The sequence below is a fragment of the Electrona antarctica genome (assembly GCF_951216825.1).
Source record: "Electrona antarctica genome assembly, chromosome: 22".
Lineage (NCBI taxonomy): Eukaryota > Metazoa > Chordata > Actinopteri > Myctophiformes > Myctophidae > Electrona > Electrona antarctica.
The window spans coordinates 1316558-1341243 of record NC_136805.1 but is presented as its reverse complement, the minus strand read 5'-3'; the positions used below and the strand labels follow the sequence as shown (position 1 = coordinate 1341243).

Below are 24686 nucleotides of genomic sequence, written 5' to 3'. Positions count from 1 at the left end.
TACTGATGCTATGCTAGATAAACCCAGGCTTGTTTCCATTCCATGCCAGCTTGGAAAATCAACAATGGCGGACATTGTAAACAGAGTTTACAGAGGAAATGCAACTTTGGAACTGAAGACTGAAGAGGGGGAGGAATTATACAATGTAGGGTGATACTGATGACATCATGAAGACTGAAGAGGGGGAGGAATTATACAATGTAGGGTGATACTGATGACATCATGAAGAGGGGGAGGAATTATACAATGTAGGGTGATACTGATGACATCATGAAGACTGAAGAGGGGGAGGAATTATACAATGTAGGGTGATACTGATGACATCATGAAGAGTGAAGAGGGGGAGGAATTATACAATGTAGGGTGATACTGATGACATCATGAAGACTGAAGAGGGGGAGGAATTATACAATGTAGGGTGATACTGATGACATCATGAAGACTGAAGAGGGGGAGGAATTATACAATGTAGGGTGATACTGATGACATCATGAAGAGGGGGAGGAATTATACAATGTAGGGCGATACTGATGACATCATGAAGACTGAAGAGGGGGAGGAATTATACAATGTAGGGTGATACTGATGACATCATGAAGACTGAAGAGGGGGAGGAATTATACAATGTAGGGTGATACTGATGACATCATGAAGAGGGGGAGGAATTATACAATGTAGGGTGATACTGATGACATCATGAAGAGGGGGAGGAATTATACAATGTAGGGTGATACTGATGACATCATGAAGAGGGGGAGGAATTATACAATGTAGGGTGATACTGATGACATCATGCGTATAACCCATAGAGTATATATATAATAGAGACTGGACTGGCGCGAAGCTCCGCCCTCCCAGCTATTCATGTCAGTGGAAGTTGCTCAGTGGCGTTTTGAAGCACCCGGAAGACTGCCGGAAGTACCGTCTGAGAACGTCTACTTCCGCATTTGACCACCAAATTTTGGTGGTCAAATGCAGAAGTGCAACCGAGCGCTCAATGTTAAAGCCCAGCTGCACGGGGTTTCCCGGTCATGAATCCACGGGTCCGCCTGTAGTCCCTCCTCCTACCACTAGGGAGGAGAGCTTCAACGTTGGAAAGCCTGCCTGCCCCCTTGGTATAACCTAATCATTTGAGCTGTTCCTGAGAGCAATTTCTATAAAAGGCCCCTATATGATGAGAATGCCTGATTGGCCCTTTAAATCAATCAATCAATCAATCAATGGATCAATGAAGCACCACGAACCTATTCTGTGTAACTTTACGACAGGATTCAACATGGCTTCCTCCAGCAGTCTGCGTTCCTGGTCCATCTCTCTCTGTTCCTCCTCTGAAACAATAATGAGACGTTTGCACTTTTCACACATATTCTTACAAATGTAGTTTTTTTTTTCTTCTCCCTGTTCTTCTCTTCTCTCTCCCGTCCTGTTGAGCTGAATGCTGCTGAAGCTTTGAGTGACAACAAACAGGTGGTGGGCAGTGGCGTGCACAGACATTTAGAGGGGCAAGTGGAAAAAAGGGCACTTTGTGCAGCGCGTGGAACCGGCCGGTTGCCTTAATAGTGTGAGATTTATAGATTGTGGGGCCTAAATAATATATTAGAAGCTTTTTTATCAAGAATTGATCAATGTTACCATGGTCCACATACTGTACAGTGTAACTGTACAAAATAAGAAAAAAACTAGGGGGTGCTGTAGCACCCCCTGGTGTCTATCTGTGCACGCCACTGGTGGTGGGGGAGCAGTGGAAGAGGTACTCAGATTCTCTTTTCTTTTTTTTTTGGCTACTCTTCTCTGCTACTACTACATTTTGTTCAGATATAGAAAACATTTGTAGACTCATTGAAAACATACAGGTAAGTCTGCTACTGGTGGCTGATATTGTGCAGCCTTTAATAAGAGTGAATGAGCTGTAAGTGAGGAAATGGTGATGGAAACCAGGCATACTAACGTGCTTTTTCTTCTTCCTGCAAACACATCCCTGCTTCTTGTGACTCATATATTATCTTTCTAAATGCACGAGGGGAACGTTGAGGGGAACGTCGTAAAAAAATGACGTTCCCCTCGTGCATTTAGAAAGATAATATATGAGTCACAAGAAGCAGGGATGTGTTTGCAGGGCCAAATTAGCCATTGGGCCAGTGAAGGGCCCTTGGCTCTCAGGGGCTCTTTGGGGAAACTGGAAATCAATCAATCAATGGATCAATGAAGCAGCACATACCTATTCTGTGTAACTTTACGACAGGATTCAACATGGCTTCCTCCAGCAGTCTGCGTTCCTGGTCCATCTCTCTCTGTTCCTCCTCTGAAACAATAATGAGACGTTTTGCACTTTTCACACAAATATTCTTCCAAATTGAGTTTGCAAGCTGAATGCATGCCTTTGTGAGAGATCACACGGAAAAGCAATAAACATGTGAAATGTAAACAAGACAATAGGCTTTCTTGTGTTTATATCCATCCTCTTACAGTATTTTCATGTGCTTTTTGAGTGGTGCAAACCACTCCAACAACTGGCTTTGTACCTGTGTACCCGTGTTTGTACCAAAAAATAACAGCATGGTTGCTATGGTCACTGACATTACGTCAGACCACAGTTGATCAGGCTATATAAGACCTTGCACTACTCAGTTCACACGGGTGTGATTTTTCCTGCAATAACTGTTAATAAATCAATCAAAGAAACATGAAAACCACAGAATAGCTATTCTGTGTAACTTTAGGACGGGATTCAACATGGCTTCCAGCAGTCTGTGTCACTGGTCAATAATGTACAGTAAGTATACTCAGACACACCACTGTACCAAAGGACCAATGGAAACCCACTGTATGCTTTATTGTGTTATCCTTGAAAAATCCTTAAAAGAAAAAGAATCACACCCATGTGAAGTGAGCTCTTATCATACATCACAAATAATCACATGTAATTCCAGCCAATAACAATTTGTGTCCTCACTTTTCTGCCCTCACTTTTAAATTCAATGTTTGTGTCCGCTGAGCATAGGAGATAGGAGGGGCTAGCGCCCCTCAAAAAACATACAATTAACGTATACAATTAAATCTCTCTCTCTCTCTCTCTCTCTCTCTCTCTCCCCCATAAAGATGACCATATAAGGACAGTCAACTCACTGAACTCAGACCTACTATTGGTCAGTAGCATGTTCTAGCTGACCAGCTATGCCAACACAACACACAATCATACTGACCTCTATGTGTGCATGTACATACACAACTATGGATTGTCCCGTATAAAGACAGACCGCTCCCCAATTCAGTACTACCACCCTCTTCCATTGACTGATTGATTGATTGAATGATTGAAGTATGTATTAACAGTTTGCAGAATGGGTAGGCCTACATTTCACATGAAAGCACAACTCAATACAAAGACGACACACTGATAAAGCATTACACTTCTTTACAACAGGGTCCACCATTTTCAATTCGTCAGAATTCCATTCCACTTTTCCCTACAAATTATCCACTTTTGTAATAAATGTATTTCTAAAAAAAAAAAAAAAAACATAAATATGCATCTGCCTGCAACCTGTTAATAAAGTATTCAATCAATCAATCAATCAATCAAAAACCATGAAAACAACCCAACAATACCTGTTATTCTGTGTAACTTTACGACAGGATTCAACATGGCTTCCTCCAGCAGTCTGCGTTCCTGGTCCATCTCTCTCGGTTCCTCCTCTGAAACAATAATGAGACGTTTGCACTTTTCACACAAATATTCTTCCAAATGTAGTTTATTTTTCCTCCCTGTTCTTCTCTTCTCTCCCTCGTCCTGTTGAGCTGAATGCACGCCTTCCTGACAGATCATTTTCTACATTGCTTTAGAGACTGATAAGTCCTGGCACACGGAAAAGCAATAAGCATGTGAAATATAAACAAGCCAGTAGGCTTTTGTAAGATATACTGGCATACCACACGCACGCACGCACACACGTACACAACACACGAGCGCACACACACACACACACACACACCCATGTCAATTTCCCCTAGGTCAGAGGTTATCCCTAACAGCTGCATTTGAACTAACCCTAACCCTTTGAACACACACACACACACACACACACACACACACACACACACACACACACACACACACACACACACACACACACACACACACACACACACACACACACACACACACACACACCATAGTAATTGCCATATAAGGACAGTCAAATCAGACATAATGGCCAACACACAATCATACTGACCTCTATGTGTGAATGTACACACAGCTATGTATTAGCAAGCAAAGCATTACACTTGTTTACAACAGGGTCGGGTCCACTATTTTCAATTCATCAGAATTATTTAATTCCCCCTTTTCTCTAGAAATGATCTACTTTTGTAATAAAGGTATTCTTAAAACGTAAATACGCCTCTGCCTGCAACCTGTTAATAAAGTATTCAACCGATCAATCAAAAGCCATGAAAACAAGCCAACAGTACCTGTTACTCTGTGTAATTTGAGGACGGGATTCAACATGGCTTCCAGTCTGCGTCCCTGCTTCATCTCTCTCTGCTCCGTTGGAAAGCTTCTGGACGACATCTCTCTGTTGAAAAGCTTCAATAGTTCCTCCTCGCTCCGTGTTGACAGTCCGCATTTGAGGCAGGCTTTCAGCAGCTGGGATGCAGTGAACTGACTGGCTGACGTGGTCTCTGTCCTTTCTGACTTCACTGTGTGGAACATTAACAATAACACATTATGACAGAACAGATTCACAGGAGATGCTTTTCTTCAGGCTTCCAGATTAGTTCAAAGCTCGATCTGAACTGCAGCTCATCCCCACACAACAGCGTCCAAACAACCACTCCACTGTTGCCAGGTTTGGTGTGAGAGATAAAAAAGCAGCCAGGTCTATGAAAACAAGCCCATTCTAATATAGGCCATGCATGCATGAGCACTATAGCTGACCTAAGAGCTCACGAGGCGTTTTGTGAGCTTGCCGTGTAGATCGGCTATTTTTAACCGCATAAAAACACCAAACCATCAAAATAGGCATATATATATTTTTTTGTTAAACATTCCAATGACACAAATCTTTTACAGGGCTCTCTGGCTGGCACAAAACATTTTTTATTAAAATTTGAGAACCATTGTTTTAAATAGGCTTAAGCAACTACACTTTTAAAAACAAGACCCCAAAACCTGCCAACTGCAACTAGCAATTATTTAAAGTCCCAAAGTAGCTTATGATTATCATACATGGCAACACTGAACCGGTCCCGCCCCCTCTCCACCCACTCCCCACCAGTCTCGGTACCGAGGTTTTAGTGGTAGCCTGACACTCTACCACTGAATTTTCATTTCATATTTTGTTTTAATGGTAGCGATTCAGGGCTGGAGCCAGGCCACATCAGTGGTGGAAAAAGTACTCACATTTTAGTAAAGGTATCAACTGGCCTACTGCAATGTAGAAATACTCAACTAGTAAAAGTCCAGAATTAAATATAGCAAATAGGCCTACAGCCCTACATAGTCTAGTAGAATACGAAGTGTTACTGCAGCAGAGCCATTAAGAGGATTCTTTCAGTAACATAGAACCAGCTCTGGTGAAGAAACAACAAGAAAAACTGTTTTCCAAAACTATTGTTTTCAAACCACAAACTGCCACCCACCCCCTAAAGTATTGCAAACAGACTTCATAAATAGTACACAAGTACAAACAAGTATACTATTGCACACCCTGTACCTTTTATATTTTATTTTATTAAGTTGCAATGTAAGTTCAATTAGTTTCGAGTTTAGAAGACAGTGGTGTGGATTCTGTACAGGACTGGTCAATGCCTGACAACAAATTAGTAGGCTATATTGTCAAATCCTCAAAGTCTCATAGCAAATTGTGCTCTATTGTTCTCATTTAATCGCTTATCTATATTTACAGTGAAATCCCATTGTGTAATGTGTAGGATAAGTCATTATCCGTATAATGATATCCTATATCCATCATTACATTGTTATTAACAACAGAGACACCATAACAGCAACAACTGTATTGTGTAAACCTGGGAAACCTGGACAACTTGAAGTCTTTAAGTAATTGTTCAGGTTGTGTTGCTCTGAGGGAATGAGGAGGAATACTCAGGTGTGTGGAATTAGTTTCAATAGGGTTGTGATGATGACTGCACTTTTATTCAATGTTTTTTTCAAATGCTAAATAATGAACAAAGCACACATTCTTTCCCCAGGTTAAAATGTAAACAGGCTTAATGATGATGGCTGATGCTTCATTCACTGTACACAATGCATTCAAATGCAGAGATTAAACGTGTTAATGGTCACTGGTTGTCTGGCATTGGGCAGATCACCTGTTAATGATCACATTATGGATGAACTGAGGCCATTTTACACCTCTTTGACTCTGATGAGTTTCAACAGAATTACAGAAACCTTTGTGAAATGCAAGGGATATTTTTTTGTTAAAATCGCTCTAGTATCACTGCTATATTGTTTGTTCAGTAACAGAGGTTACTGTCTCCATATCCAGTCATATAACTCATAGTGAAACTGGAAGGGATTGAATGAAAATACATTGAACTAAAACATAAGCTGATAAATCTTTGCAGGGTTCTCTCTCCTTTTAGGATGGAATTTGTGGCCCACATGTAGCATACATGTATTTCTGTTTACCAAAGAGATAGTGAGATGGGTACACACTGTTTTAAGCCACTGATGAATCTGGGTACACAAAATGTGGGGTTTGTTCACTATTTATCTGATGAAAGGAGATGTAGTTCGCACACCGGCCTTGAGCTCCACATTTTTATTTCATGGAGAAAAGGATACAACGTTTTGACCCCTTCGGGTCTTCGTCGGGATATGTTCAATTCATCTAACATGGTTAAAATGGTGTTTGAAAATACAATGGGAAGCTTGTATATGGACTTCTGTTAAAATGGCCCCAAACTGTGAAATACCCCTTTCATATATTTGACCAATGGCTGTAGACATACTGTATAAGAACGTACACAATATGTATTTTGTAACACATTTTATTTCATCCATACTTACAACACATGTATGTACAAAATGTGATTATGTGCTAATTTCTTCCCTGTCACAGTGTCTAATTTAAAATGTCTTGAAAAATGTCCAATAAGAAAATCCATTAACAAGTTAAACAAAATAGATCTATACATACAGCTGTATGTCACAAAAAAATCACACCAGTGTGAACTGAGTGGTGTAAGGTCTTATATAGACTGATCAGCTGTGGTTTGACGTAATGTCTGACCTAATGAAATCACACCCGTGTGAACTGGGTGACCATAGCAACCGTGCAACAGACAGACACGTAAACTAACAAAGCCAGTCGTAGGAGTGGTTTACACCACTCAAAAATATATACCAAAGGCTTTTCCACACACATCACAATCATTTGGGTTTCTCTCCAGTGTGAATTATCTGGTGGCTTTTAAGGTTTTGCTTGTTGTCCACAATCATCACATCCATATGGTTTCTCTCCAGTGTGAATTATCTGGTGTGTTTTAAGACTGTCCATTCGAGAGAAGCGTTTACCACACTGATCACATCCATAGGGTTTCTCTCCAGTGTGAATTCTCTGGTGGCTTTTAAGGCTGTCCATTCGAGAGAAATGTTGTCCACACTGATCACATCCATAGGGTTTCTCTCCAGTATGAATTATCTGGTGTGTTTTAAGGTGTCCCATTGTAGAGAAGTGTTGTCCACACTGATCACATCCATAGGGTTTCTCACCAGTATGAATTCTCTGGTGTGTTTTAAGGTTTCCCATTGTAGAGAAGCGTTGTCCACACTGATCACATCCATAGGGTTTCTCACCAGTATGAATTTTCTGGTGGCTTTTAAGATTTGCAATTTGAGAGAAGTGTTGTCCACACTCATCACATCCATAGGGCTTCTCTCCCGTGTGAATTCTCTGGTGGCTTTTAAGGCTGGACATTTCAGAGAAATGTTGTCCACACTGATCACATCCATAGGGTTTCTCACCAGTATGAATTCTCTGGTGTGTTTTAAGGTTTCCCATTGTAGAGAAGTGTTGTCCACACTGATCACATCCATAGGGTTTCTCTCTTGTGTGAATTTTCTGGTGGCTTTTAAGGCTGTCCATTCGAGAGAAGTGTTGTCCACACTGATCACAACCATAGGGTTTCTCTCCAGTGTGAATTTTCTGGTGGCTTTTAAGGTTTCCCATTGTAGAGAAGTGTTTCCACACTGATCACATCCATATGGTTTCTCTCCAGTGTGAATTCTCTGGTGGCTTTTAAGGCTGTCCATTCGAGAGAAGTGTTGTCCACACTGATCACATCCATAGGGTTTCTCTCCAGTGTGAATTCTCTGGTGGCTTTTAAGGGTGTTCATTTGAGAGAAATGTTGTCCACACTGATCACATCCATAGGGTTTCTCACCAGTATGAATTATCTGGTGTGTTTTAAGGCTTACCATGTGAGAGAAGTGTTGTCCACACTGATCACAACCATAGTGTTTCTCTCCAGTGTGAATTTTCTGGTGGCTTTTAAGATTTGCAATTTGGGAGAAGTGTTGTCCACACTCATCACATCCATGGGGTTTCTCTCCAGTGTGAATTCTCTGGTGTGTTTTAATAATCATGTTTTCTATATTATATGCTTTGACTCTGACAGTGATTGTTCTTTTATATTTATGCTGACTCCTGCTTTGACTTTAAGAAACTCCTCAATGGATCACTAGACTAGTATACTAAATATTGTTCAACCAAAGTGGACTGTTATGTTCAAGTGGACTCTGTTTTCGGCCATTGCATTTTATTTTTCTCCAGATGAAGTGGAAAACCTGTTCTTAATTGAAATCCAGCTTTTAGCAGTGCTTCAGTTGTGCTAATAAAATTGTTTTAACAAAAGATAATAATACACAAAACCAAAACTAATAGAACATCAACAACAGGGGACAACTGGCTCTTTCATGTAGGCTAATGGGGGCCCAATAACCAACGCTCCCCCATTTCCCCTCAACAACACACACCTTGTGAAAGGTGTTCCCTGATTGGCCAGAGAGGGCCATGCTACTCTGACCAACCAGGTTACATCTTCACTAAGTACCCTGACTAGACTGCATATATAGTGCACGGTCAGTGTTTTCTTCAGAGCAGATCATCTGAATCTTGAGAAAGCAGCAGGAGAAAGATTGAGGACTCAAACACACCATGACTACATTAATGACCAGGAGACAACAGGAGAGCAAAGGATTAAAACTCAAAGTAGGAGGTCTGAAAAAGCACCGCTTTGAACCATACCAGCGCTCTTCAAGGACACGTACAGGTAAGGATCAATGACCACACAGTACACTTCTCGTCTTATCTTATCTTGAAATAAAATGTATTATGCAACTTGAGTAAATACATGTGAATTACACATGTTTCCATTTACCTGCAGTTTTATTTCTATATATTACTGCTATAGTTTTTGATTTGTGAAACTATTAGCCTGCTAGTCAAACTTTAGTACATAATATCATCATAGCTTGATTCATTCATTGTTATGGACTGTGTTACAATTAATGTGTAACTCAGCTCATGTATGTGTTGAGCCGAGCGTATCAATCACAGATTTAATAGTTCACAGCTTTAATTGATCAGGTTTGGGGAGTATTATTTTGTGTATGATATTCCATGAGTCACTCACAAGGGTCTAAAATTATCTCTCTTCTCTCTGTAGGTGCTCAGAAGAAGCAGTTGCCATTTCAAAAACCTTCCGTGGGCAAATCCGTCGAGGTCACCACCCCAATGGCCGACGTCCTGACTACGATCGCCCCCCGACACTCCATCATTTCCTTCCCCACTAGCTCTGATCCAGAGTGGGACAGATTTGAGCAGGACGCAATAAACTCTGAGGACGTCCCTATCGATGTCCTGACTAGTGATCGACCGATATGGTTTTTGGCCGATATATCCGATCACCGATTAGTGGACAATCAAAAAGCCGATAGCCGATATTATGAACCGATATTAATTTAAGTTCAAAAAATTATTTTTTACAGTAACATAAATTCCAACACAAGAATTCCTTTAAATGCATTGGAGAATATGTATCGCTTATAAAAAAGGAAGTGCAAGAAGCACCAACATCATTTCAGTAACACTTCCCCCCCCCCCCCTCCATCAAATGCAGCTTTTTTTAAATTCAAGTGCAAACATGTACTGTAGCAGCATATATATATAATTGTATCTATCTATCTATCTATCTATCTATCTATCTATCTATCTATGAATGCACCAAGTGTTTGTGTGTGTAATTGTCCAGAACCGCCCCAAAAAGGCCTCTGCCCGGGCTCTTGACCAGGCCCATGCCCAGCGTCCATATGGAGCTGGCCTGGCCAGCTGGCCTGGCCTGACCTCACAGCACTCCATATTTGGGCATGCCTGACACAGAAGACAGAACTCCACAAGCTGGCTGCATATACTCCCTATTTGGGCATGCCTTACAAAGAACTCCATATATGGGCATAAAAGGATGATATCTGGGTGGGGCATTCATTTCCAACTTGCATCGTTCCAAGTAGATCAGTGCCCAATGGGCTGTAGAGGCCCTATGGGCACCGTTCTAGTTTATCAAAATTGGTGATCTACAAGCCCACAGCACATTGCATCATGACATGTTGAGAGCTTGTAGATCTGCTGCCCAAACTCTCCAAAGCCATGTTACCTTGTTTTTACTCCACCACTGAAATTTGCTACTTTCAAGATCACTGGCCACTTTTTTAATGCATGTAGAATTTGTTTTTACCATTCATTTTATAGCAATAAAAGACAATATGTCTCAAAAGTCAAAACACTGGCCAACAGTAAAATGATTGGCAACTAAATGAATATGAATTAGAAATGAAGACTGCCATGCTACTGATTGGTTCATTCTTCATTGGCTTGCAGTTAGTTATTGCATATAGACAAAATGCAATAATCATATTAGGCTAGTCAGGATGGGGGGGAAAAAAAGTTGTGCTTCAGTTGGCTGGCGCACACACACACACACACACGACAGGCAATCAATAGACAACGCGTTACAGCTGTTGTTTGCAGCGTTAGCAGGCAGCAGCTAGCTTGGCTAACGTAGTTCTACCACTGCTCTCTGTCCCTCTCACGTGTGGATTTTATTTTGGTTAATTGAAGATGAAAACAGCAAAGCTTTTTATGGTTACAAGGTTAGTAGCCTATAATCCTTTCTCCTGCCTGCAGTCAGTGCAGTGGCCCTCTCTCTGACTCCGTGTGTGTGTGTGTGTGTGTGTGTGTGTGTGTGTGTGTGTGAGAGAGGAGACGTCAGTGCAGAGTGGAGCCGTGTCTACTACTCCACTGGGAGTGGAGCACTGGGAGAGTCAGACACGCAGCTATACATCTCCTTACAACCGTACTCTACCGGATTTTCAATGAAAGTGGTTGTTTCACCATGTTTGCGCATTTATGAGAAATATAATAATCGTCCGTTTTTTTTTCCGATTATTTGTTTTTAGCACCGATACCGATATTAATGAAAAACATGAATATCGAAGCCGATAATCGGCCACGGCCGATTATCGGTCGATCACTAGTCCTGACCACCCTCTCCCCCCAACGCTCTGTGACAGAGTGGTGCCTGGTTGGGCACAACTTGTTAAAATACGTTGAAGTCCCGCCCCAGACCACCCCTGGGCCCGGCATCATGTCCTGCCCGGGCCCGGCATCATGTCCTGCTCGTTTAGCTCGGATCCAGAGTGGGGCAGAGTTAAGCTGGGTGGCGTGCTCCAGCTCCTCCCAACACTCGGACGGTCCAGAGAGTTACATGGTGTCTGAGATGGACCTGCTGGACTGAGGCCAGTACCTCGTCCAGAGCTTCATGGGGGAAGGAAGCTTTGGGACGGTGGCCAAAGCCATCAGCACGTTCACCGGTGACACGGTGGCCATCAAGATATTGAAGAATCGCCGCGATCACGATGAATTGGCAGCACGTGAGGTAAGCAATAGCATTGTTCTTGAAGATTTTAATATTTGGCTCTGGTTTATCATTAAGTTATCTAATCTAAATCTTTCTTGTATTCCTAGATTGCCGTGTTGCAAATTATGAAAGTCCTGGACCCTGACACGTGTGGAACAGTGAGATTTCACGACAGCTTTGTGCATAAAGGATTGAGGTGCATGGTGTTTGAGTCTCTGGATGTTAATCTCCTGGATTTCTTGAACAAGAGACATGTCCCTATGTCCATGATGGAGACGAGATACATCATACAGCAGGTATGGCTTTGACAATTCTATTTTAAAGTGATGGTAAAAATATTGATACAAAGATACCGAGTTAAATTTCTGAATTTCTGATCATGCTCTTTATTCTTGTCTTGCAGTTTGCCATTGCACTCCAGGCCCTGAAGGGAATAGGTCTGATCCATACAGACATCAAACTAGACAACATCATGCTGGTGAACCAACGAGAACAGCCCCTCAAAGTCAAACTCATTGACTTTGGTCTGGCCGTTCCTGTCTCTGAGACCAAGCAACGGAGGATCAGACCTCCTCTTGAGTATAGGTGAGTTATATTGAGCTGTTATTATTGTATTCATCATTGCCTTATTATCTACTTTACTGAAAGCTCAATGCAAGCAAATATTAAAATGGAAAGTGTAACAAGTGCAATTGAGAACTTGAAGAAACTTGAAAGTTGCTAACGTTATCCTTTTCTTTTACAACCCACAGATCACCAGAACTCTTCCTGGGCCTCCCGATCACAGAGGCACTTGACATGTGGTCACTGGGCTGTATGGTGGTTAATGGGATGCTGTTCCGTGATCTCTTCGGCGGGAGGAGTGAATATGATGTGGTGAGTATTGTGCCGATGCACTGCACATTACTACATGCATTCTGATTGTACTTTGAATAAAACCATGCAGTAATTACATGTTCATCTTTAATCCATATATCCACTGTTTATGAAATATTCTCAATATGTGAATTATCTTGTGTTTCTGCAGGTTCAATCCATCCTTGGTATGCCAGAGCAATCTCTCTTGGATGCTGGACAAACAACCTGCAGCCATTTCATTCAGGACGACGACACATGGAGATTTAAGGTATGACTGCAACTAATACTGGAGTAATAACTTAATCTCTGAAATGTTAAAGTATAAGGCTATCTTTGCACGTCATTCAGTCAGATTTTTTTATTTTTCAGGAACCAGAGGAGTATTACACAGTGCAGGAGTTCAAGGCAGAAGATGAAGACCTATTATTGGACGAGACCTGCTCACTGGAAGGAGTGTTCTCCTCGCTACGTTACGATGCAGATAAAAAACATCTTGTGACGTCTTCATGGACCTGTTGAAACGAATGCTTCATCTGGATCCAGAGAGGATAACACCTGACCAGGTGTTGGACCATCCCTTCATCACCATGTCTCACCTATGACCGTCTCAAGGTGTTTGTGGGGTCAACCATCACAAATGTAATGCACTCCCAGTTATTGGTATTGGATTTGGTGTACAGTACATGTTTGACTATGACAACGCCACTGGATCAGTGATGTCGACCAACACTGATCCAGACATGACACTATGCTACCTAAGACACTACAGTCGACTGAAACTGAGATCATGTGTGACCCATGGTGTGTAGGTATGTTCTAGTGATATGTTGTAAGCACACGTGAGCATTTTTCAAATAAAACCAGGCTTTTCCTCCTTCATATTTCTGCACACAGGCCTACACATTACACAATGGGGTTTCACTGTAAATATAGATACGCAATAAAATGAGAACAATAGAGCAGAGTAGAGGATTTGACAATATAGCTACTAATTGGTTGTCAGGCATTTGTTGTCAGGCACAACTAAGTGAAAATAAGGCCTTTATTCCATCCTCAGCCAGTAGTAGTATTTAAATGGCCAGTTCTCTGGTTGTCATTACAGATTTGTCTGCATTCCAACTGAGAGAGAATAAATTAGCATATGTTTTTATATATAATGTATGTTCTAGTGATATGTTGTAAGCACACGTCAGCATTTTTCAAATAAAACCAGGCTTTTCCTCCTTCATATTACTGTTGATCAATTGTATTATTATCACATTTCACATTATGAAAGCATAATAATGATGTTAGTGAAGTAGGTATGGAGACATGGGAAGACTTCTGTTACTGAACAAACAATAGGCCTATCAATGATTACTAGAGCTATTTTAACAAAACATATCCCTTACAACACCATTCACATTTCACAAAGGATAATAATAAGTTAATGTGATGATAGACCTATTTCTGTAGTTCTGCTGAAACTCAGAGTCAAAGAGGTGTAAAATGGTCTCAGTTCATCCATATTGTGATCATTAACAGGTGATCTGTCCAATGTCAGACAACCAGTGACCATTAACATGTTTAATATCTGCATTTGAATGCTTGTCTATAGTGAATGAAGCATCAGCCATCATCATTTTGCATGTTTTAACCTGGGAAAGAATGTGGGGTTTGTTCACTATTTAGCATTTTACTTTTTTTTTTAAATAAAGTGCAGCCAAAAGCCTAACTAATTCCACGAGTGCTCCACATTCCCTCAGAGCAACACAACCTGAACAATGACTTGACTTGTTTCCCATGAATATAGGATATGAGTATCCACCCTGAAAAAACACCAGAGAATTCACACTGGAGAGAAACCCTATGGATGTGATCAGTGTGGACAACACTTCTCTGACAAGTCCACCCTGAAAAAACACCAGAGAATTCACACTGGAGAGAAACCCTATGGATGTGATCAGTGTGGACAACACTTTTCTACAATGGGACACCTTAAATCACACCAGAGGATTCACACTGGAGAGAAACCCTATGGGTGTGATCAGTGTGGACAACACTTCTCTACAATGGGACACCTTAAATCACACCAGAGAATTCATACTGGTAAGAAACCCTATGGGTGTAATCAGTGTGGACAACACTTCTCCCACATGGTAAGCCTTAAAACACACCAGAGAATTCACACTGGAGAGAAACCCTATGGATGTGATCAGTGTGGACAACGTTTCTCTCAAATGAACACCCTTAAAAGCCACCAGAGAATTCACACTGGAGAGAAACCTTATGGATGTGATCATTGTGGTAAACGCTTCTCTCAAATGGACACCCTTAAAACACACCAGAGAATTCACACTGGAGAGAAACCATATGGATGTGATGATTGTGGACAACACTTCTCTCAAATGGCACACCTTAAAAGCCACCAGAATTCACACTGGAGAGAAACCCAAATGATTGTGATGTGTGTGGAAAAGCCTTTGGTATATATCTTTTTTGTGACCATACAGCTGTATGTATAGATCGATTTTGTTTAACTTGTTAATGGACTTTCTTATTGGGCATTTTTCAAAACATTTTAAATTTGACACATTGTCTGTGACAGGGAAGAAATTAGCACATAATCACATTTTGTACATACATGTGTTGTAAGTATGGATGAAATAAAACGTGTTACAAAATACATAGTGTACGTTCTTAAATGTTATGGCTACAGCCATTGGTCAAATATATGAAAGGAGATATTAACAGAAGTCCATATACAAGCTTCCCATTGTATTTTCAAACACCATTTTAACCATGTTAGATTAATTGAACATATCCTGACCCGAAGGGGGTCGAAACGTTGTATCCTCTTCTCCATGAAATAAAAATGTGGAGCTCAAGGCCGGTGTGCGAACTACATCTCCTTTCATCAGATTAATTGAAAACACCCGTATTCTGGTGTCATAATGTGTGAGGGTGAGTGATTATTACTTTTAATTCATTTTTTGATTTTCTACTTTTTCTACTTGATGATGCATTTCTGTATCGTTTTATTTCCTTTTTGTATTTATTTTTATTTTATATTTGACATTGCACTTTGACATCACAAGATGTGTTCTCTCTCTTTCCTACTCAGAGCATGCATCTCAAATGGCCAATTCTCTGGTTACCATTTCAGATGTGTCTCCATTCCAACTGAGAGAGAAATTAACACACGTTTTTGTATATAGGCCTAATGTATTTTATAGTGATATATGTGGTAAGATTCTGTAATGTGCTGCTATTCATTTCTGCTGCAAATGTTTCTCTACTTGGAGATGAGGCATTTCTGTCTCTTTTAATTTCCATTTTGACCATGCACCTTATTATATGTATTTATTTTACATTGTATATTGAATATTGCACTTGATAGTTTATATTGTATATACCAGTACTGTATATGACACTTTTTATTAGACATTTTATATAAGACATTGTGGCACAACAAAGTGAATGTTGTGATGTATGATTAGTGACACAGAAAATAAGGTCTTTCTCCCATCCTCAGCCAGTATACAGTAGTGTTCAAATGGCCAGTTATCTGGTTACCATTACAGATTTGTCTGCATTCCAACTGAGAGAGAATAAATTAGCATATGTTTTTGTATATAATGTATTTTCTAGTGATATGCTGTAAGCACACATGATTTTTTCAAATAAAACCAGGGCTTTCCTCCTTCATATTACTGTTGATCAATTGTATTATTATCACATTTCACATTATGAAAGCATAATAATGATGTTAGTGAAGTAGGTATGGAGACATGGGAAGACTGCTGTTACTGAACAAACAATAGGCCTATCAATGATTACTAGAGCTATTTTAACAAAACATATCCCTTACAACACCATTAACCTTTCACAAAGGATAATAATAAGTTCCATGTGATGATAGACCTTCTGCTGAAACTCAGAGTCAAAGAGGTGTAAAATGGTCTCAGTTCATCCATAATGTGATCATTAACAGGTGATCTGTCCAATGTCAGACAACCAGTGACCATTAACACGTTTAATATCTGCATTTGAATGCATTGTCTATAGTGAATGAACGTTGGTATGCCAGAGCAATCCCTCTTGGGTGCTGGACAAACAACCTGCAGCGTTTTGTGGGGTCAACCATCACAAATGTAAGGCACTCCCAGTTAGATGTGAAGGCTTGTGTACTATTTATGAAGACTGTTTGCAATCATTTTAGGGGGTGGGTGGCAGTTTGTTTTTTTGTGGAATGTGGAGAAATCCACTTAATGGCTCGATCTGCTGCAGTAACAATTCATTCATATCCACTTATTCAATATTGTTGACTGTACATATATTATTATCCAGATACTCAGTCCATACAGTACTTGGATATATATTCATATATTAAATATGATTCATAGTTTAGATTTAGAGTTTAGATTTAGAATCATTATGAAGCTTACAAAGCAATATCACAGTTAGCAGTTTATTTATAGAATGTTGCATAGAACATGACCTAGAGTGGAGCACATGCAGCAGTTTGTTAGGTTGTGATTGGTGGAGAGAATGACGCATTAGCCATCAACATTGTAGCCTATTTACATTTTAACCTGGGGAAAGAATGTGGGGTTTGTTCATTATTCAGCATTTGAAAAAAACATTGAATAAAAGTGCAGTCATCACAACCCTATTGAAACTAATTCCACACACATGATTATTATAATCTCAATGAATTATTCTGATTTATCCTGATCATGACTTAATAATGGCTTACACTATGGACACATGTTTCAGCACACAGGCCTACACATTAACTGTTTTTCTTGTTTCTTCACCAGAGCTGGTTCTATGTTACTGAAAGAATGTGGAGCAATCCTCTTAATGGCTCTGCTGCAGTAACACTTCATTAATATACACTTATTCAATATTGTTAGACTGTACATATATTATCCAGATAGTCAGATACTCTATATTGGATATAGATAGATTCATATATTAATATGAAGCTTGCAAAGCAATCTCACAGTTAGCAGTTTATTTCTAGAATGTTGCATAGAGCATGACCTGGGGGAGGGGTCAGAGAGGGGTGGAGCACATGCAGCAGTTTGTTAGGTTGATGATTCTATTGTTCCACTCTTTGGCCAATCAACACCAAGCAGTTAGTGGTTCCACCTCAGGCTCTCTAGTATAAGAAGAGTTTGTAGTTGTCAGTTCTCCACAACTCCTCCAGGATATATATACTTTCTGATCTCATCTGACTGTGGACTCCAGACTTCAGCTGAAGATGAACTCTCTCAACACACCCAAGGATCACCAATACCTCTGTAAGTTACTTACTGTGTTTATATGGATATACAGCATGCCATAAGGATGTTTTTTTATCTAGTAATTTATTTGTTTTGATTTTTTAGCATTGACTACCTGTTTTTTCTAAAATATAAAACGATTGTAGAATCGAATTATAAATGGATGCTAAATTGATAATTGGGTACATTAACTTCACACTAGTTTTTGCTATTTTAAGTCCAGGAATTCCTCTAAACAACATTTCCTTTGTCTGTGTTTCCAATTCAGTGTTGCATCATCAGTCTGGTTTACCTGTGGATGTGATCAGTGTGGACAACAGTTCTCTACAATGGGAAACCTTAAAAAACACCAGAGAATTCATAATGGAGAGAAACCTTATGGATGTGATCAGTGTGGACAACACTTCTCTGACAGGTCCACCCTGAAAAAACACCAGAGAATTCACACTGGAGAGAAACCCTATGGATGTGAGGACAACACTTCTCTGACAGGTCCACCCTGAAAATACACCAAAGAATTCACACTGGAGAGAAACCCTATGGATGTGATCAGTGTGGACAGCACTGCTCTACAATGGGAAACCTTAAAAGCCACCAGAGAATTCACACTGGAGAGAAACCCTATGGATGTGATCATTGTGGACAACACTTCTCTCATATGCCAAGCATGAAAAAACACCAGAGAATTCATACTGGAGAGAAACCCTATGGGTGTAATCAGTGTGGACAACATTTATCTCGAATGAACAGACTTAAAAGCCACCAGAGAATTCACACTGGAGAGAAACCCTATGGATGTGATCAGTGTGGACAACACTTCTCTGACAAGTCCACCCTGAAAAAAACACCAGATAATTCACACTGGAGAGAAACTCTATGGATGTGATCAGTGTGGACAACACTTCTCTCAAATGAACATCCTTAAAACACACCAGAGAATTCACACTGGGGAGAAACCCTATGGATGTGATCATTGTGGACAACACTTCTCTCAAATGTCAAGCCTAAAAAGGCACCAGAGAATTCACACCAGAGAGAAACCCAAATAATTGTGATGATTTAAACGGTTCCCTTGTGGTCAGTGTGGGAATAATTTTACTAATTCAAGCCACCGAAAACGTCATGAACTTGTGGATCTGTTTAGTCTGAACATTATGTCATTAGAGCGGATGAGAATCATCAGCAAATCAGAATAACCAAGTGTAGCATGATGATCAAGATTAATATGATGGTAATTAAACTAATTTGTTGATTAATTCTATATTAGACATTGTGGCACAAGTGAATGTTGTTGATGTATGATTAGTGACACAGAAAGTGACACAGTAGTGTTCGATTGACATGTAGGCCTATTCTCACTTTCATGTAGATCATGTTTCAAATGGCCAGTTCTCTGTTTACCATTTCAGATTTGTCTGCATTCCAACTGAGAGAGAAGAAGAAGAAAATAAAACACATGTTTTTGTATAAAATGAATTTTCTAGTGATATATGTTGTAAGCACACATGATAATTTTTCAAATAAAACCTGTTAAAGCAATATTGTCTTTCCTCCTTCAAAGCGTAATAATGATGTTAGTGAAGTAGGTATGGAGACATGGGAAGACCTCTGTTACTGAACAAATATATCAATTACTAGAGCTATTTTAACCAAACATATCCCTTACAACATAACTCATAATCAAACTAAATGAAAAAAGCTGCATTCCAAAATAAACACACCAGAGAATTCACACTGGAGAGAAACCCTATGGAGAACACTCTCCATTTTTTTGTCATACAATGGATTTTTTAAATTGTTATTATGGAAGTTTGTTCTTGTCCAAAATGGGAATTGTTGACACGGTTTGTTTCTTAGTAGGCCCTATATCGTTAAAAATTAACACATTTGTTTGTTTTGTGGCAGAAGTGAGTTTTGTGATATTGTCAGTGACACAGAAAAGATGGTCTTTCTTCCATCCTCAGGCAGTATACAGTATTGTTCAAATGACATGTCTCTCTTTCATGTAGATCATGTTTCAAATAGCCAGTTCTCTTTTACCATCTCAGATTTGTCTGCATTCTAACTAAGAGAGAATATTTTTGTATGTATTTTCTAGTGATAGGCTACATGTTGTAAGCATTATTTTTTTAAATAAAACATGTGAAAGAAATATTGTCTAGGCATAAGTTCTTAAATATATCCCCCCTTCATATTACTGTTAATTATAAATTGTATTATTATCAGATTGCATTCACATTATGAGCGTAATAATGATGTTAGTGAAGTAGGTGTGGAGACATGGGAAGACCTGTTACTGAACAATATAGGACTGATTACTACAGCCATTTTAACAAAACATCCTTACAGACCTCTGTTACTGAACAAACAATATAGGACTGATTACTACAGCCATTTTAACAAAACATCCCTTACAGACCTCTGTTACTGAACAATATAGGACTGATTACTACAGCCATTTTAACAAAACATCCTTACAGACCTCTGTTACTGAACGAACAATATAGGACTGATTACTACAGCCATTTTAACAAAACATCCTTACAGACCTCTGTTACTGAACAAACAATATAGGACTGATTACTACAGCCATTTTAACAAAACATCACTTACAGACCTCTGTTACTGAACAATATAGGACTGATTACTACAGCCATTTTAACAAAACATCCTTACAGACCTCTGTTACTGAACGAACAATATAGGACTGATTACTACAGCCATTTTAACAAAACATCCTTACAGACCTCTGTTACTGAACAAACAATATAGGACTGATTACTACAGCCATTTTAACAAAACATCACTTACAGACCTCTGTTACTCAGTGATGTAAATAGGTTTTCAATGTAATGGGTCCCGGGATGCACAGGTGGTCATTCAAATGAGTCCCAAAAAATTCTTATGAGTCCCAAAAAAAATCACACCTGTGTGAAGTGAGTGGTGCAATTCCGTGAGGGGGTTCGCCAGACCCCCAGGAATGCGCCCAGGGGGCCGGGCCGGTTCCGGCGTGCCGTGCCGCATCCGAAACGGTTGAGAAATGACAGTTACCGTGTGGCGGTCCCTCTACTGTACCCTCTACTGTACTGTACTGTCACTGTAATGTATTGGCACCCCCCGAAAGCATCATATATACATGCAGTTAATACGTGCGTGTGTGTTTGTGTGTGCGTTAGGTTGCGCACAGATGGTGAAAAACAACCATGCTATTTTTGTGCTCATACCCAGACACACACATAGCTCCGTAAGGGAGTGGTTGCACCACTCAAAAATAATAATAAAACATTTTTTATAAAAAAATATATATATAAAAATATCAAATAGGCCTATACAGTATATATTTTTATGTAGGCTAGTAGTATTAGCAAGCACAACTCAGTAAGAAATACTAATAGTGGGCAACAGTGGATTTAACATAGCTTAATATACCAACCAAAAGTTGCAGTTGCAATTATTGTACTTAGCCAAAATGCAAATAGGTTTGCCATTGTGGATGTAAAATAATTTATTTGGAAAAGTGGAACTTAGAAGTCGCTTGAGTCCCTGTCTACAGGGAAGAATGGCAGCTGCAAAAAAGACAGATTCACAAGCTCTCAACGCGTCGCGCCTGTCTCTGCAGCGCCGTTTACAACGTGTTGAGAGCTTGTAGATCAACGTGAACGAACCCTGACACCAGCGCTGCAAAAACAAACGCGTTGAGAACCCGCAGATGCGCCCATCTCTGCAGCGCCGTTTGCAGCGCGTTGAGAGCTTGTAGATCTGTCTGTTTTTGCAGCGCTGGTGTCAGGATTCGTTCACGTTACAGGCGGACATGAAGTGAAGTTCAATCAGTGCGTTGAATCAGCAGCAGCAACAACAAGCTAATAGCCAACACCACCATAGATCTATGAACACCACCACCACCAGTCTGTTAGCATAGCTTGTTGCTAACGATTTGTCACTCCGTCTTTTTCTTTTCTCTCTTTTATTATTTTCCCCCCGACTTCACGGGTCGCGCATTGGGTTGTGATGAGACCCGATGTTGCAGCCTGTGTGTGACCGAAAGAGTGCAAGACTTCCACGTAGAACAGTGTGTGACCGAAAGAGTGCTAGACTTCCACGTAGGACAGTGTGTGACCGAGAGAGTGCCATAGTCTTCAGTGCAGCCAGGATAAAGTTGCGTCCACAGGATGCAGAGGCTTTTGGTTTATTGCGTCCCATAACTATAAAGTGCGTTTTGGGACGCAAAACGCACCCTATTTACATCACTGGTTACTGAACAATATAGGACTGATTACTACAGCCATTTTAACAAAACATCCTTACAGACCTCTGTTACTGAACAATATAGGACTGATTACTACAGCCATTTTATCAAAACATCCTTACAGACCTCTGTTACTGAACAATATAGGACTGATTACTACAGCCATTTTAACAAAACATCCCTTACAGACCTCTGTTACTGAACAATATAGGACTGATTACTACAGCCATTTTAACAAAACATCCCTTACAGACCTCTGTTACTGAACAATATAGGACTGATTACTACAGCCATTTTAACAAAACATCACTTACAGACCTCTGTTACTGAACAATATAGGACTGATTACTACAGCCATTTTAACAAAACATCACTTACAGACCTCTGTTACTGAACAATATAGGACTGATTACTACAGACATTTTAACAAAACATCACTTACAGACCTCTGTTACTGAACAATATAGGACTGATTACTACAGCCATTTTAACAAAACATCACTTACAGACCTCTGTTACTGAACAATATAGGACTGATTACTACAGCCATTTTAACAAAACATCACTTACAGACCTCTGTTACTGAACAATATAGGACTGATTACTACAGCCATTTTAACAAAACATCACTTACAGACCTCTGTTACTGAACAATATAGGACTGATTACTACAGCCATTTTAACAAAACATCACTTACAGACCTCTGTTACTGAACAATATAGGACTGATTACTACAGCCATTTTAACAAAACATCACTTACAGACCTCTGTTACTGAACAATATAGGACTGATTACTACAGCCATTTTAACAAAACATCCTTACAGAACAATATAGGACTGATTACTACAGCCATTTTAACAAAACATCACTTACAGACCTATGTTACTGAACAATATAGGACTGATTACTACAGACATTTTAACAAAACATCACTTACAGACCTCTGTTACTGAACAATATAGGACTGATTACTACAGCCATTTTATCAAAACATCCTTACAGACCTCTGTTACTGAACAATATAGGACTGATTACTACAGCCATTTTAACAAAACATCCCTTACAGACCTCTGTTACTGAACAATATAGGACTGATTACTACAGCCATTTTAACAAAACATCCCTTACAGACCTCTGTTACTGAACAATATAGGACTGATTACTACAGCCATTTTAACAAAACATCCCTTACAGACCTCTGTTACTGAACAATATAGGACTGATTACTACAGCCATTTTAACAAAACATCCCTTACACTACAGCACCTTTAAGATTTCACAAGGGATAATAATAATACGTTGGTAATGATAGGCCTATCACTGTAGTTCTGCTGAAACTCCTCAGAGTCAAAGAGGTGTAAAATGGTCTCAGTTCATCCATAATGTGATCCTTAAACTCCTCAGAGTCAAAGAGGTGTAAAATGGTCTCAGTTCATCCATAATGTGATCCTTAAAGAGACATTTCACAGCTGGAAGAAACTGCAGTCACTCAATGTTAATAGTAATTGTAGTAGGGATGCACCGAAAGGGAAATTCTTGGCCAAAACGAATACCGAATATAGGAAACCGTTGGTCGAAAACTGAATACCGAATATCCGAATATGATTCATATTATATATCTGTTTTCCTACCATTGCTGTCATGGCCGCACCTTAAAGCTACCTGATTTATGGCAAAATAAATGGTTATGGCAAAACTTAACTTAAACAACAATCAATATTATGGGTCCATAAAATATTTATTCAGCTCTTTTGAATGCATTCATTGCATACACTATTCGGTGATATATTTTCTGCCTATTTGGGCCGAAACCAAATAAAAATGTAAGCCATTTTCTGCCGAATATTTTCTGCCGAATATTTTCTGCCGAATAATTTCTGCGGCCGAATATTCGGTGCATAACTAATTTGTAATCAATAACAGTAGCAGTAGCACAATTTGAAATGTGAACCCTGTGGCCAGAAATATAATGAAGTCTGTGTTAACTAACATTGAATAAAAGTACAAAACAACCCTATTGAAACTAATTCCACACACCTGAGCAATGACTTAAAGTTGTCCAGATTTCCAGGTTTACACAAATACAGTTGATGCTGTTATTGTGTCTCTGTTGTTAATGACAATGTAACTGTGAATATAGGATATGTGTATTATAAGGATAATGACTTATCCTGACTTATCCTGATCATGAATTAGAATTAGAATCAGAATCAGTTTTATTGTCACATCACAGGTTTACAAGGTAAAGAAGTGGGTGAAATTCGTTTTTGTACATCGTTCCCATCGCAACGTTAATTTCCATAGAAAGAAGAGGGGGGGGGGGGGGGGAGAAGAGGGGTGGGGGGCAGGTGGGAAGGAGATCA

At 39.7% G+C, this 24686-nt stretch overlaps 1 protein-coding gene across 1 annotated transcript in view; it reads right to left on the bottom strand.

Moving 5' to 3' along the window:
- LOC306915996 (uncharacterized protein) overlaps positions 1-24686 on the bottom strand; it is a gene marked incomplete at both ends in the record, with an annotated part of 41910 nt that overhangs the window by 4541 nt on the left and 12683 nt on the right. Inside the window, 4 exons of the mRNA XM_079493704.1 lie at positions 1245-1328; positions 2219-2302; positions 3610-3696; positions 4474-4701. Of these exons, the coding sequence (XP_079349830.1) occupies positions 1245-1328; positions 2219-2302; positions 3610-3696; positions 4474-4701 (483 nt within the window). The remainder of the gene's footprint in view (positions 1-1244; positions 1329-2218; positions 2303-3609; positions 3697-4473; positions 4702-24686) is intronic.